Source organism: Coregonus clupeaformis, unplaced genomic scaffold (assembly GCF_020615455.1).
Source record: "Coregonus clupeaformis isolate EN_2021a unplaced genomic scaffold, ASM2061545v1 scaf0137, whole genome shotgun sequence".
In the NCBI taxonomy this organism is placed as follows: Eukaryota; Metazoa; Chordata; class Actinopteri; order Salmoniformes; family Salmonidae; genus Coregonus; species Coregonus clupeaformis.
Genome location: NW_025533592.1, coordinates 447,081 through 461,889, shown reverse-complemented (window position 1 = coordinate 461,889; position 14,809 = coordinate 447,081). Strand labels below are relative to the sequence as shown.

The 14,809-nt window shown below is 46.9% G+C and overlaps 1 protein-coding gene across 5 annotated transcripts in view; it reads left to right on the top strand.

The window, feature by feature from the left end:
• LOC121539399 (arf-GAP with SH3 domain, ANK repeat and PH domain-containing protein 2-like) overlaps positions 1-14,809 on the top strand; it is a 110,353-nt gene that overhangs the window by 81,911 nt on the left and 13,633 nt on the right. For all 5 annotated transcript variants that reach the window (XM_041847879.2, XM_041847878.2, XM_041847877.2 and 2 more), the window contains 8 exons: positions 3,125-3,212; positions 5,567-5,615; positions 6,036-6,202; positions 6,830-6,963; positions 7,900-7,994; positions 8,594-8,783; positions 9,322-9,407; positions 12,615-12,730. In XM_041847879.2, coding sequence (XP_041703813.2) covers positions 3,125-3,212; positions 5,567-5,615; positions 6,036-6,202; positions 6,830-6,963; positions 7,900-7,994; positions 8,594-8,783; positions 9,322-9,407; positions 12,615-12,730 — 925 coding nt within the window. The remainder of the gene's footprint in view (positions 1-3,124; positions 3,213-5,566; positions 5,616-6,035; positions 6,203-6,829; positions 6,964-7,899; positions 7,995-8,593; positions 8,784-9,321; positions 9,408-12,614; positions 12,731-14,809) is intronic.

The window sequence follows — 14,809 nt, the reverse complement described above, 5'->3', positions numbered from 1 at the left end:
CTTTCTCCCTCTCTCTCTCTACCTCTTTCTCTTCCTCCATCCAACCCATTTTGACATTTACATTTTAGTCATTTAGCAGATACTTTTATCCAAAGCGACTTACATTAGTGAGTGCATATATTTTCATACTTCTTTTCGTACTGGTCCCCCATGGGTATCAAACCCACAGCCCTTCTCTCCATGGCCAGCCAGCTGTGTGTAGAGGTTGAGGGAGGGAAAGCAATCAGGGCTGGTTTTGAAGCACCCTGAGCACAAACCGTGGCCTGGTTTCATCCACCACTGCAGAGCAGAACACCACAGTAAAGGAGCTAGTCCTCAGCAGACAGGCCCATGCTAACAGACCTTAACACAGGGGGGGGAAATAGTCCTTATGAAAACTGCGTAAGAGAGCCTCTATGTTATGTTCTAATAACTAAGGGGGAAGAGCAAGATAGTGTTATGTTGTAATAACTAAGGGGGGAGGGCAATGTGGTGTTATGTTGTAATAACTAAGGGGGGAGGTAGTGTTATGTTGTAATAACTAAGGGGGGAGGTAGTGTTATGTTGTAATAACTAAGGGGGGAGGTAGTGTTATGTTGTGATAACTAAGGGGGGAGGTAGTGTTATGTTTTAATAACTAAGGGGGAGGGCAATATGGTGTTATGTTGTAATAACTAAGGGGGAGGTAGTGTTATGTTGTAATAACTAAGGGGGGAGGTAGTGTTATGTTTTAATAACTAAGGGGGGAGGGCAATGTGGTGTTATGTTGTAATAACTAAGGGGGAGGTAGTGTTATGTTGTAATAACTAAGGGGGGAGGTAGTGTTATGTTGTAATAACTAAGGGGGAGGTAGTGTTATGTTGTAATAACTAAGGGGGAGGTAGTGTTATGTTTTAATAACTAAGGGGGGAGGGCAATATGGTGTTATGTTGTAATAACTAAGGGGGAGGTAGTGTTATGTTGTAATAACTAAGGGGGGAGGGCAATATGGTGTTATGTTGTAATAACTAAGGGGGAGGTAGTGTTATGTTGTAATAACTAAGGGGGGAGGTAGTGTTATGTTGTAATAACTAGGGGGGGAGGGCAATATGGTGTTATGTTGTAATAACTAAGGGGGGAGGTAGTGTTATGTTGTAATAACTAAGGGGGGAGGTAGTGTTATGTTGTGATAACTAAGGGGGAGGTAGTGTTATGTTGTAATAACTAAGGGGGGAGGTAGTGTTATGTTGTAATAACTAAGGGGGGAGGGCAATATGGTGTTATGTTGTAATAACTAAGGGGGGAGGTAGTGTTATGTTGTAATAACTAAGGGGGGAGGTAGTGTTATGTTGTGATAACTAAGGGGGGAGGTAGTGTTATGTTGTAATAACTAAGGGGGGAGGTAGTGTTATGTTGTAATAACTAAGGGGGGAGGGCAATATGGTGTTATGTTGTAATAACTAAGGGGGGAGGTAGTGTTATGTTGTAATAACTAAGGGGGGAGGGCAATATGGTGTTATGTTGTAATAACTAAGGGGGGAGGGCAATATGGTGTTATGTTGTAATAACTAAGGGGGGAGGTAGTGTTATGTTGTGATAACTAAGGGGGGAGGTAGTGTTATGTTGTAATAACTAAGGGGGAGGTAGTGTTATGTTGTAATAACTAAGGGGGAGGGCAATATGGTGTTATGTTGTAATAACTAAGGGGGGAGGTAGTGTTATGTTGTAATAACTAAGGGGGAGGGCAATGTGGTGTTATGTTGTAATAACTAAGGGGGAGGGCAATATGGTGTTATGTTGTAATAACTAAGGGGGAGGTAGTGTTATGTTGTAATAACTAAGGGGGGAGGTAGTGTTATGTTGTAATAACTAGGGGGGGAGGGCAATATGGTGTTATGTTGTAATAACTAAGGGGGGAGGGCAATGTGGTGTTATGTTGTAATAACTAAGGGGGGAGGTAGTGTTATGTTGTGATAACTACGGGGGGAGGTAGTGTTATGTTGTAATAACTAAGGGGGAGGTAGTGTTATGTTTTAATAACTAAGGGGGGAGGTAGTGTTATGTTGTAATAACTAAGGGGGGAGGGCAATATGGTGTTATGTTGTAATAACTAAGGGGGGAGGTAGTGTTATGTTGTGATAACTAAGGGGGGAGGTAGTGTTATGTTGTAATAACTAAGGGGGGAGGTAGTGTTATGTTGTAATAACTAAGGGGGGAGAGCAATATGGTGTTATATTGTAATAACTAAGGGGGGAGGGCAATGTGGTGTTATGTTGTAATAACTAAGGGGGGAGGTAGTGTTATGTTGTGATAACTACGGGGGGAGGTAGTGTTATGTTGTAATAACTAAGGGGGGAGGTAGTGTTATGTTTTAATAACTAAGGGGGGAGGTAGTGTTATGTTGTAATAACTAAGGGGGGAGGGCAATATGGTGTTATGTTGTAATAACTAAGGGGGAGGTAGTGTTATGTTGTAATAACTAAGGGGGGAGGTAGTGTTATGTTGTAATAACTAAGGGGGGAGGGCAATATGGTGTTATATTGTAATAACTAAGGGGGGAGGTAGTGTTATGTTGTGATAACTAAGGGGGGAGGTAGTGTTATGTTGTGATAACTAAGGGGGAGGTAGTGTTATGTTGTAATAACTAAGGGGGAGGTAGTGTTATGTTGTAATAACTAAGGGGGAGGTAGTGTTATGTTGTGATAACTAAGGGGGAGGTAGTGTTATGTTGTAATAACTAAGGGGGGAGGTAGTGTTATGTTGCGATAACTAAGGGGGGAGGTAGTGTTATGTTGTAATAACTAAGGGGGGAGGTAGTGTTATGTTGTGATAACTAAGGGGGAGGTAGTGTTATGTTGTGATAACTAAGGGGGAGGTAGTGTTATGTTGTAATAACTAAGGGGGGAGGTAGTGTTATGTTGTAATAACTAAGGGGGGAGGTAGTGTTATGTTGTAATAACTAAGGGGGGAGGTAGTGTTAAGGGGGAATGGGGATGTCGCTGTGCTGATTGGGTAAATTGACACTGGGTGAAGCTTTGTTACATTGCTAGTCCTAACAGGTATCTCTGCTGTGGTACGGCAGGGTGTAGTTTCATTCATGCTTTGTGTTTGCTGATTCTGATGTTCTTCTTTCCTGCCTCTACCCCCCCCCCCCCCTCCTCTTCAGGCGAACCGACCGCCAGCCAAACTCAACCTCCTCACCTGCCAGGTGAAACACAACCCAGAGGAGAAGAAGAGCTTTGACCTCATCTCACGTAGGTTTACTCTGCCTTTTACCCCCTCTTCTTTTCTCTTCTCACCCTCCCTCTGTGTCTAATAGAAATTCCTCTACAAGTGGACCTTGCTGTGTTCTCAGAGGGTCTGCCATGCACACTGCAGTACCTCAACTTGTGTTCTCAGAGGGCCTGCCCTGCACGCTGCGGTACCTCACCTTGTGGTGTTCTCAGAGGGCCTGCACGCTGCGGTACCTCACCTTGTGGTGTTCTCAGAGGGCCTGCACGCTGCGGTACCTTACCTTGTTGTGTTCTCAGAGGGCCTGCACGCTGCGGTACCTCACCTTGTTGTGTTCTCAGAGGGCCTGCACGCTGCGGTACCTCACCTTGTGGTGTTCTCAGAGGGCCTGCACGCTGCGGAACCTCACCTTGTTGTGTTCTCAGAGGGCCTGCCCTGCACGCTGCGGTACCTCACCTTGTTGTGTTCTTAGAGGGCCTGCACGCTGCGGTACATTACCTTGTTGTGTTCTTAGAGGGCCTGCACGCTGCGGTACCTCACCTTGTTGTGTTCTCAGAGGGCCTGCACGCTGCGGTACCTCACCTTGTTGTGTTCTTAAAGGGCCTGCACGCTGCGGTACCTCACCTTGTGGTGTTCTCAGAGGGCCTGCACGCTGCGGTACCTCACCTTGTGGTGTTCTCAGAGGGCCTGCACGCTGCGGTACCTCACCTTGTGGTGTTCTCAGAGGGCCTGCACGCTGCGGTACCTCACCTTGTTGTGTTCTCAGAGGGCCTGCACGCTGCGGTACCTCACCTTGTGGTGTTCTCAGAGGGCCTGCACGCTGCGGTACCTTACCTTGTTGTGTTCTCAGAGGGCCTGCACGCTGCGGTACCTCACCTTGTGGTGTTCTCAGAGGGCCTGCACGCTGCGGTACCTCACCTTGTTGTGTTCTTAAAGGGCCTGCACGCTGCGGTACCTCACCTTGTGGTGTTCTCAGAGGGCCTGCACGCTGCGGTACCTCACCTTGTGGTGTTCTCAGAGGGCCTGCACGCTGCGGTACCTCACCTTGTGGTGTTCTCAGAGGGCCTGCACGCTGCGGTACCTCACCTTGTTGTGTTCTCAGAGGGCCTGCACGCTGCGGTACCTCACCTTGTTGTGTTCTCAGAGGGCCTGCACGCTGCGGTACCTCACCTTGTGGTGTTCTCAGAGGGCCTGCACGCTGCAGTACCTCACCTGTAAATCTGATAAAGGAAATGCAGAACAAGGAGGGATGCTGTGTTGGAAAGAATGACAGCGCTCGTTATTGAGTAGAGAGAAAACTACTGCAGAGAAACAAGGGCAGGGAGGAGACTCACAGAAAAAGGCTAAGTGGTCCATAGGGCTCTATATGGAAAGGAGTTGTGAATAGTTGAATCGCTGTATGAGTTATATTCAGGGAAGAATCAATACTTTGTGCCTCTCTGAATCTGCAGCCTAATAAGAATTTCATCCTCGTTCATTTGTTCATTGTATCCTCACGTAATCTCATGTAACCACGTAATCTCATGTGACTATGGGGCGGCAGGTAGCTTAGTGGTTAAGAGCGTTGTGCCAGTAACTGAAAGGTCGCTGGTTCTAATCCCAGAGCCGACTAGGTGAAAAATCTGTCGATGTGCCCTTGAGCAAGGCACTTATCCCTAATTGCTCATGTAAGTCGCTCTGGATAAGAGCGTCTGCTAAATGACTAAAATGTAAATGTAAATGTAACCAAGGGAGATGGAGCTAAAGTAGTGTAGAGAGAGAGAGAGAGAAGTCAGGTTGGAGAAGAATTGGAGAGTACACAATAGGACTTTCACAAGTTTTATTATTTCTGTGTGCAGTGCATTACAATGGGACGTTTGGTAAACTAACCTCTGTCTTGCATAGATTCCACATGACTTCCAATCCCAAACTCTGTGTCCTCGTAAATTGTCCTATTGGTTGCTGTGTTACTTCTAGGTCTTTTACTGGACAGTACTGTATGTAGTTGACAGCCATGAAAGAGTTTCTTGTTTCTTATTTAGCCCTGGTACACACACAGGCTTGTCAGCAGGGTGCTATGATGGGCTCTTAAGGGAATTGCTCTGTGTTCTTACCTTTTCTTGTTTCACTATGTCTCTGACCCAGCCACCGCTCTCTCTCTCTCTCTCTCTCTCTCTCTCTCTCTCTCTCTCTCTCTCTCTCTCTCTCTCTCTCTCTCTCTCTCTCTCTCTCTCTCTCTCTCTCTCTCTCTCTCTCTCTCTCTCTCTCTCTCTCTCTCTCTCTCTCTCTCTCTCTCTCTCTCTCTCTCTCTCTCTCTCTCTCTCTCTCTCTCTCTCTCTCTCTCTCTCTCTCTCTCTCTCTCTCTCTCTCTCTCTCTCTCTCTCTTTCTCTTTCTTAGATGACAGAACGTATCACTTTCAGACCGAGGATGACCCAGAATGTCAGATGTAAGTGTGTGTTCCTTCCTTTTGTGAAGTGTGTGTCCTGTTATCCCTGATGCAATTTTCCACACAGGTTTCCATCTTGTCAGACCCTGTCCTCACTCCATCTTTCAAAACACAGGTTTCCATCTTGTCGGACCCTGTCCTCACCCAATCTCTCCACACACAGGTTTCCATCTTGTCAGACCCTGTCCTCACCCCATCTCTCCAAACACAGGTTTCCATCTTGTCGGTCGTGTGGGGTGGGGGGGGGATGCACGTGTGTGTCCTGTTTGTCCCCATACCTCTTCTCACACAGTTAACCCACCCTCTCACCCTATGTTGACCCTGTCCTCACCCCATCTTTACACACACACTCTCACAAACACTCTCTCACACTCACACACTCACGCACTCCCCCTCCACCTGTGTGGTGTGTGTTTTCAGCTGGATCTCTGTGCTGCAGAACAGTAAGGAGGAAGCGTTGAATAATGCCTTTAAGGGAGACCAGCACGTTGGGGAGAACAACATCGTCCAGGAGCTGACCAAGGCCATCCTGGGTGAGGTTAAGAGGATGACCGGCAACGACGTCTGCTGCGACTGCAGAGCGCCCAGTGAGTGACCGGGAGTAACACACGTTAATACATGCACACACATACACACATATACACACACATGCATGTGCATTGGACATTGGATATACACACACACACACACACACACACAAACTCAAATAGTTTTAGTGCACAATACCACCTGTGTTTAATTCATCATACATGTTGTGCATTTATAAAGGCTGTAATAAGGAGCCATGAGCTATTATAAATAGTTATAGCAAGTGTTATTTAAAGTGCTAGAGGTGACTTTAATTAAATAATTAATTATACAGGTTATTCACAGACACTGTTACCAAAGTATTCAGGTCAAGTGTATTGAACAACACCATGCAGTCACTTTACACTGACATTGTAGGGAATGAGGAATGCCCATGAGCCAGTTATTTAAGGTTGACTGCAGCCAGTCGTTAACCTGTATCAAAAATAGCTCTCCCCTCAGAGCACATGAAGGTAGTTCCTACCAAGGACAATGTGACCTACTTACCTGTTACCTCTCTCTCTCTCTCTTCCTCTCCATCTCCCTCCCCCGCTCTGACTCTCTCTCCCTCTCCGTCCCTCTCCCCCTCTCCGTCCCTCTCCCTCTCTCTCGCTCTCTCTCCTTGTCTCACTCCCCCTTCCTCCCAGATCCCACGTGGCTCTCCACTAACCTGGGCATCCTGACGTGTATAGAGTGTTCTGGGATCCACAGGGAGCTGGGAGTCCACTACTCCAGGATCCAGTCCCTCACACTGGACGTCCTCAGCACCTCCGAACTCTTGGTAAGAAGAATTAACAGTTATAGCATGATAGCATCACCATTTTCACATTTTCAAGTCTCGTAGTGCTTTGCTCTGCATTGTCTGGTGGTAACTCATGCTATTCCACCGCTAATGGCTAGTAGCACCCATCTGGCTGATGCACTGCAGCCATTTTGAGCCAGATCCCTCTCCACAAATCAGCTATTTGTCCAGTTTCACATTATGGCAATGAAGTGCTGTGACACTGGGAGGTTAGGTCCAGTCGTGTTGGAAAGTTCAAATCATTTACACACAGGTGACTCATAAAGTGCTACCAAAACACATCCGCTTAGGTTAGTTAGCAAAACCTCCTATTGGAAAACAACAGCTAGCCCAGCACACATTAGCTAATGTGAAAGTTCTCTCACAGTGCAGCTGATTTACTGCTGGTAGGAGAGCACGAAGGATATCAACACCCTTGGCCTGATTCTACTGAACTCTCCTTCCTCTGCTGCGCTCCACTGGGATAGATAGACCTTACAGGATAACAGAGTCTTGAAGCTGCTTCCACTTTGCATATTTCACATTTGATCTGGCTTTCTAATATCAATTTGGTGCAATTTATTGCCAATGAATCATTTGGGGCTAAAATGTTTTTGTCGCTAATTCAAGATGATTGCCCTCGGTAAGACGCCAGTGTTTCACATTATTGGGCCACAAGGAGATGGGTGGAACGCATGCAGTGTTTCCCCTCATACACACACACGCTTGCACACGCACACACACGCACTCCATTGATTTAAGCATTTGTTGAAGCGGCAGAGCAGAAGAAATGGAGCTTGGGATAAATATATACAGTAAGAACTGTATAACCCTCCAATAGGAGGCTAATTTGCACTTTTATGACCTCTGTCGCTCTGGTAAGCTCTAAACTGTGTGTGTGTGCGTTTGTGTGTGTGTGTGTGTTTTACCATGCAGCTGGCCAAGAACGTGGGGAATGCAGGCTTTAACGAGATCATGGAGGCTTGTCTATCTGTGGAGGACGTGGTCAAACCCAACCCTGCCAGTGACATGTAAGTTCCCTCTCTCTGTTTTTCTCCATCCCTCTAGTTCTCATAGTTTTTTCTCTGGCTCTTTCCTCACACACATACACTCTATCCTCTCCTTCTCTCATCAGTCTTTTTCTGTCTGTATCCCTCTCTTCCTCCATCTCTTTCTCCCTCTCTCTCTCTCCATCTCACCTTCCCACCACCTCTCCATCTTTCTCTGTAATCCCTCTTCTGGCTGGTGAGAGGTTTGAGCCCCCAGCCCACTCCTTAGGATGCCATTACAATAGCCCTCCCAATAGCCCTCCCAGACCCTCCCAGTGAAAGTGACTGTAGGAGCAGACTTGACCTTACAGTGACCTATTGGAAACATGTCACCACAGAGACACTCATAACCATTTATTATGGATGGAGCAATCAGGAAGGGATCCCTAACTGAAAACATTTTCATTCAATAAGCCTTAGAAAATATGCATTCTGTTGTTGTGTACACAGCTTAGTGTATGTACAACTCAAGTAAAATTGAGCGCCCACATAAGAAACGTAATTTATCCCTCTTTAGATTAATTGAGTTCTAACACTCAAATGTGTACACTTAGTATAATGTCTTTCTCCCTCTGGTACAGGCAAGTCCGTAAGGACTTCATCACAGCCAAGTACACAGAGAAGCGTTTCGCCAGAAGGAAGTGTCCAGACGGGGCATCCAAGCTGCACACGCTCTGTGACGCAGTCAAAGCCCGGGACATCTTCTCTCTGATCCAGGTGTATGCTGAGGGAGTGGACCTGATGGAGCCCATCCCCCTGGCCAACGGACACGTGAGTCTACATGTCCTTCATAACACACCAATACCCCTGTCACACTAGCGTGCTGGCGCGGATGTTTTCTTTTCGGACATTGTCCTTTCCAGGCCATCACAGTATGTCTCGGCTCGGCAGTGTGACTCAATCCCAACTGTAAACCAACCAATTGTTTTGCTTGGATAGGGAGGGGTGGTTTTGTGCATTAACATTTTATCTGTCCAGGTGCTCTCAACTATCACAGCTGTAGTGGAATTCAAATGGCGGTATTTTGGTTAGTTCTCTTCTATGGGCTGTGAAAAACTACTTCTCCTGGCAGTGTAAATGCGTTGTATAATAGATTAATGATCACTCAGTACAAACATCTGGCTCACATTCAGGGTTACTACTGCTACTACTGCCAATAGCAAAGCAGACTATCAAAAGTATATGTGCAAATTTTGATCAAAGTCCCAGTGGTTCTGTGATGTGTCAGCTCCGCCATTTTGGCTCTGGTGCCTGTTGTGTCCCTGAGGTCTCAACACGGCCATTTTGGATCTTGTGTGTGTGGTTGCAGGAACAAGGTGAAACGGCCCTTCACCTAGCGGTCAGACTAGTGGACAGGACCTCACTCCATATCGTCGACTTCCTCACTCAAAACAGGTAAGGGAATAAAAGGAAACGTCAATGAGCGATTTGTAGAAACATGACTTGTCATTTGGCCATACATAACCATGTCATGACAAGTATGAGATTCATAACAGCTAATGTTAGCTTATTTTATTCACTTTTATTAATTCAGGGGAGCCCAATTGAGACCAGAGTCTCGTTTTCAATGATGCCCTGAGGACATAAAATATAAAATAGATAGAATAACAAGTACATTACATTAGAAAATCACAAACATCACAGCCATCATAAACACATTTTTTAATTCATTCATTTAAAGCAATTGTACACCTCGGTGAACTCCTTTGTGTCACGCCCTGGCTCTGGGGACACTGTTATGTTGAGCCAGGGTGTGTAGATCTATGGGTTTTGTTTCTATGGGTGTTTATTTCTATGTTGGCCAGAGTGACTCCCAATCAGAGGCAACGAGTGTCAGCTGTCGTGGGTTGTCTCTGATTGGGAGCCATATTTAAACTGTCTGTTTTTCATTCGGGTTTGTGGGATTTTGTTCGTGTTTGGTTTGTTTATTGACCATTGACTGTCACGTCATCGTTTTGTTGTTTTGGTCGTGTGATCATTTATTAAATAAATATGTTCACGTTCAACGCTGCGCCTTGGTCTCTCCCTGACGATCGTGACAGAAAACCCCACCAAGATGTGACCAAGCAGCGTGTCCAGGAGCCATCGCCAGGGAGATCCCTAACAGATCTCCTTCGCCTCCTCGACTGGGTCAAGCCGAGTGAGGAAGAGAAGGGCTTGACCTTGTGGCAGAAGGGCGAAAGGCTGGCGAGGGACATGGAGACCTGGTCCACGGGTAGGGGAGACGCCCAGAATTTTTTTAGGGGGGGGCTAACGCCGTGGACGACGGGGCAGCAGGAGGCCGCCAGGTTACGGGAGTCACTGGTCACCAGGGGGAGGGAGGATGTAGAGGCACGGCGAGAGGTACTGGCGTGTGTTGCCAGTCCGGTCCGGCCTGTTCCTGATCCCCCACGTAGGGCCAGTGGTGTGTGTTCCCAGTACGGTCCGGCCTGTTCCTGCCACTCGCACCAAGTCTACGGTGCGCGTCGCCAGCCCAGTCCGGCCCATTCCTGCTCCCCGCACCAAGTCAGGGGTGCGCTTCGACAGCCCGGCTCGGCCCGTTCCTGCTCCCCGCACCAAGTCAGGGGTGCGCCCGACAGCCCGGCTCGGCCCGTTCCTGCTCCCCGCACCAAGTCAGTGGTGCGCTCGACAGCCCGGCTCGGCCCGTTCCTGCTCCCCGCACCAAGTCAGGGGTGCGCTTCGACTGCCCGGCTCGGCCCGTTCCTGCTCCCCGCACCAAGTCAGTGGTGCGCTTCGTCAGCCCGGCTCGGCCCGTTCCTGCTCCCCGCACCAAGTCAGGGGTGCGCTTCGACAGCCCGGCTCGGCCCGCTCCTGCTCCCCACACCAAGCCAGTGGTGTGCGTCGTCAGTCCGGCACGGCCCATGCCTGTTCCCCGCACCAAGTCAGGGGTGCGCTTCGACAGCCCGGCTCGGCCCGCTCCTGCTCCCCACACCAAGCCAGTGGTGTGCGTCGTCAGTCCGGCACGGCCCGTGCCTGTTCCACCGGTGGCTGGTCCGGCACCGGTCAGATGCTTCACGCCGGAGCTAGAGCAATCCGCTCCACCAGTGTGCAGTCCAGCTCCGGCCAGCGGGGCCAGACCGGACCAGGGGTACTTTGGGGGGTTGGAGAGGGAGCGGGGATCAGGCCCGGAGCCGGATCTGCCGCCTAGGCGGAGTGCCCACCCGGTCCCTCCCCTGTGGGTTTTGGTTGACGCGGTCGGAGTCCGCGCCTTTAGGGGGGGGTACTGTCACGCCCTGGCTCTGGGGACACTGTTATGTTGAGCCAGGGTGTGTAGATCTATGGGTTTTGTTTCTATGGGTGTTTATTTCTATGTTGGCCAGAGTGACTCCCAATCAGAGGCAACGAGTGTCAGCTGTCGTGGGTTGTCTCTGATTGGGAGCCATATTTAAACTGTCTGTTTTTCATTCGGGTTTGTGGGATTTTGTTCGTGTTTGGTTTGTTTATTGACCATTGACTGTCACGTCATCGTTTTGTTGTTTTGGTCGTGTGATCATTTATTAAATAAATATGTTCACGTTCAACGCTGCGCCTTGGTCTCTCCCTGACGATCGTGACACTTTGTCATCAGGGTTTTAAACTGCCCTAGTGGCACCAGGGAATCCAAATGTAATGAATCCTGAGTGAATCGTGAATAATGTTGTGTGAGAAAGTTACAGACGCACAAATATTATACCCCCAAGACATGCTAACCTCTCACCATTATAATAACAGGGAAGGTTAGCATTTTTGGGGGGGTATGATATTTGTGCATCTAACTTTCTCACTCATCATTATTCACGATTTGTTTAGGACTGTCCGTAATCATGGTAGCATCCACATGAATGTAGAAGTGTTTAGAAAGTTTTAAGTTGCTCTTTACGAATATGTCCAACTCTGTCAGATCTATATACATTATAACCTGCCAGAGACGTATCAGAATTTGGCGTAGACTTCTGTAAACATGATTCAGTAATAACCAGAATGTCCATGTTGGTTTGAGAAGCCAGAGTTACAATAAAATCCATTTTCGAAATCAAAATTCTGGCATTTATATGAATCCGTCCAAGGCCTCAGCTGCAGTATTTCAGATCAGATGGCGTGTCCAAAATAACCATGCTATGTTCATTAGCTAATCCTCTGTTTAAAGATAGGGTTGACTTGAATTGGTATAGACACAAGATTTCCCAGGACTGTAGCATTTAGGCCTATGCCTCGAACGAGGACGTGACTTAAAACATGAGTCAATGAGGGTTACCTGGTGCGGGCCAGGACTGAAATCCCATCACTTGTTTAGTGCATGTGCAATGTTAGAACTCAGCATTCTAGCTCCTCTTCTGTTCAGCTGCTAGCCCTTTTTAAGAACTGAGGTCGCTTTTTCAGGGTAGAGTTTCGATTTCATCCAAGAGTCCAGTGCAAATAGCTGGGAGAAGTGATCAAATCCACGACCGTATATTGGGATAGGGCCAGAAAGGACAATCTGCTTGCCAGTAGCCATTAGCCTTTCCCTCAGGTATTCGAAGTCCCGTCTCAACCTGATAATTGACACAAAACTAAAACAATGAATTAAGCCCTTTCTACTGGTTACTTCTCACTGGTTGCCTCCTCCGTCTCCTCTCCCCATAGTGTGAACCTGGACAAGCAGACAGCCAAAGGCAGTACGGCCCTACACTACTGCTGCCTGACTGACAACATGGAGTGTCTCAAACTGCTACTGCGGGGCAAGGCCTCCATTGACATAGGTAAGAGACCATCACATCAGTCCTCTTTTGAGAAAGACTGGTTTGGAAACAGCATTGACACAAAATGTTAGTGAAGACTCATTTTGTTAGTGAGTCTCCTGCAGTGTTCAAATGTAATTTGTTTTTTGTTGTACTTAAAATGATCAATTATTTAATCGTACATTTTTGAAAACAGATCGTTATTTGCAGCCTGCCGTGCCTTTACTTTAGCGAAATACTGTAGCTAACGTTAGCTACAGTTGAAGTCGGAAGTTTACCTACATCTTAGCCAAATACATTTAAACTCCATTTTTCACAATTCCTGACATTTAATCCTAGTAAAATTCCCTGTCTTAGGTCAGTTAGGATCACCACTTGTGAAATGTCAGAATAATAGTAGAGAGAATGATTTATTTCAGCTTTTATTTCTTTCATCACATTCCCAGTGGGTAAGAAGTTTACATACACTCAATTAGTATTTGGTAGCATTGCCTTTAAATTGTTTAACTTGGGTCAAACATTTTGGGTAGCCTTCCACAAGCATCCCACAATAAGTTGGGTGAATTTTGGCCCATTCCTCCTGACAGAGCTGGTGTAATTGAGTCAGGTTTGTAGGTCTCCTTGCTCGCACACGCTCTTTCAGTTCTGCCCACAAATGTTCTATAGGATTGAGGTCAGGGCTTTGTGATGGCCACTCCAATACCTTGACTTTGTTGTCCTTAAGCCATTTTGCCACAACTTTGGAAGTATGCTTGGGGTCATTGTCCATTTGGAAGATCCATTGTGACCTGTACGCTCTTGTTGGCTGGCCCTCACTACATATTTGTCGCCAAACCCACTGGCTCCAGGTCATCTATAAATCACTGCTAGGCAAATCCCCCTTAGCTCACTGGTCACCATAGCAACACCCACCCGTAGTCTGCGCTCCAGCAGGTATATCTCACTGGTCATCCCCAAAGCCAACACCTCCTTTGGCCGCCATTCCTTCCAGTTCTCTGCTGCCAATGACTGGAATGAACTGCAAAAATCTCTGAAGCTGGAGACTCTTATCTCCCTCACTAAATTTAAGCGTCAGTTGTCAGAGCAGCTTACCGATCACTGCACCTGTACACAGCCATTCTGAAATTAGCCCACCCAACTACCTCATCCCCATATTGTTATTTATTTTGCTAATTTGCACCCCAGTATCTCTATTTGCACATCATCTTTTGCACATCTATCATTCCAGTGTTAATACGAAATTGTAACTATTTTGCACTATGGCCTATTTATTGCCTTACCTCCATAACTTACTACATTCGCACACACTGTATATATATTTTCTGTTTGTATTTTTGACTTTATGTTTTGTTTACCCCATATGTAACTCTGTGTTGTTGTTTTTATCGCACTGCTTTGCTTTATCTTGGCCAGGTTGCAGTTGTAAATGAGAACTTGTTCTCAACTGGCTTACCTGGTTAAATAAAGGTGAAATAAAATTTAAAAAATAAAATAAAATAAAAAGCTTTAACTTCCTGATTGATGTCTTGAGATGTTGCTTCAATATATCCACATAATTTTCCTTCCTCATGCCATCTATTTTGTGAAGTGCACCAGTGCCTCCTGCAGCAAAGCACCCCTACAGCATGATGTTGCCACCCCGTGCTTCACGGTTGGGATGGTGTTCTTCGGCTTGCAAGCGCCCCCCTTTTTCCTCCAATCATAACGATGGTCATTATGGCCAAACAGTTCTATTTTTGTTTCATCAGACCAGAGGACATTTTTCCAATAAAAGTACGATCTTTGTCCCCATGTGCAGTTGCAAACCGTAGTCTGGCTTTTTTATGGCGGTTTTGGAGCAGTGGCTTCTTCCTTGCTGAGCGGCCTTTCAGGATATGTCGATATAGGACTTGTTTTACTGTGGATATAGATACTTTTGTACCTGTTTCCTCCAGCATCTTCACAAGGTCCTTTGCTGTTGTTCTGGGATTGATTTGCACATTTCGCACCAAAGTACGTTCATTTCTAGGAGACAGAACGCGTCTCCTTCCTGAGCGGTATGACGGCTGCGTGGTCCCATGGTGTTTATACTTGCGTACTATTGTTTGTACAGATGAACGT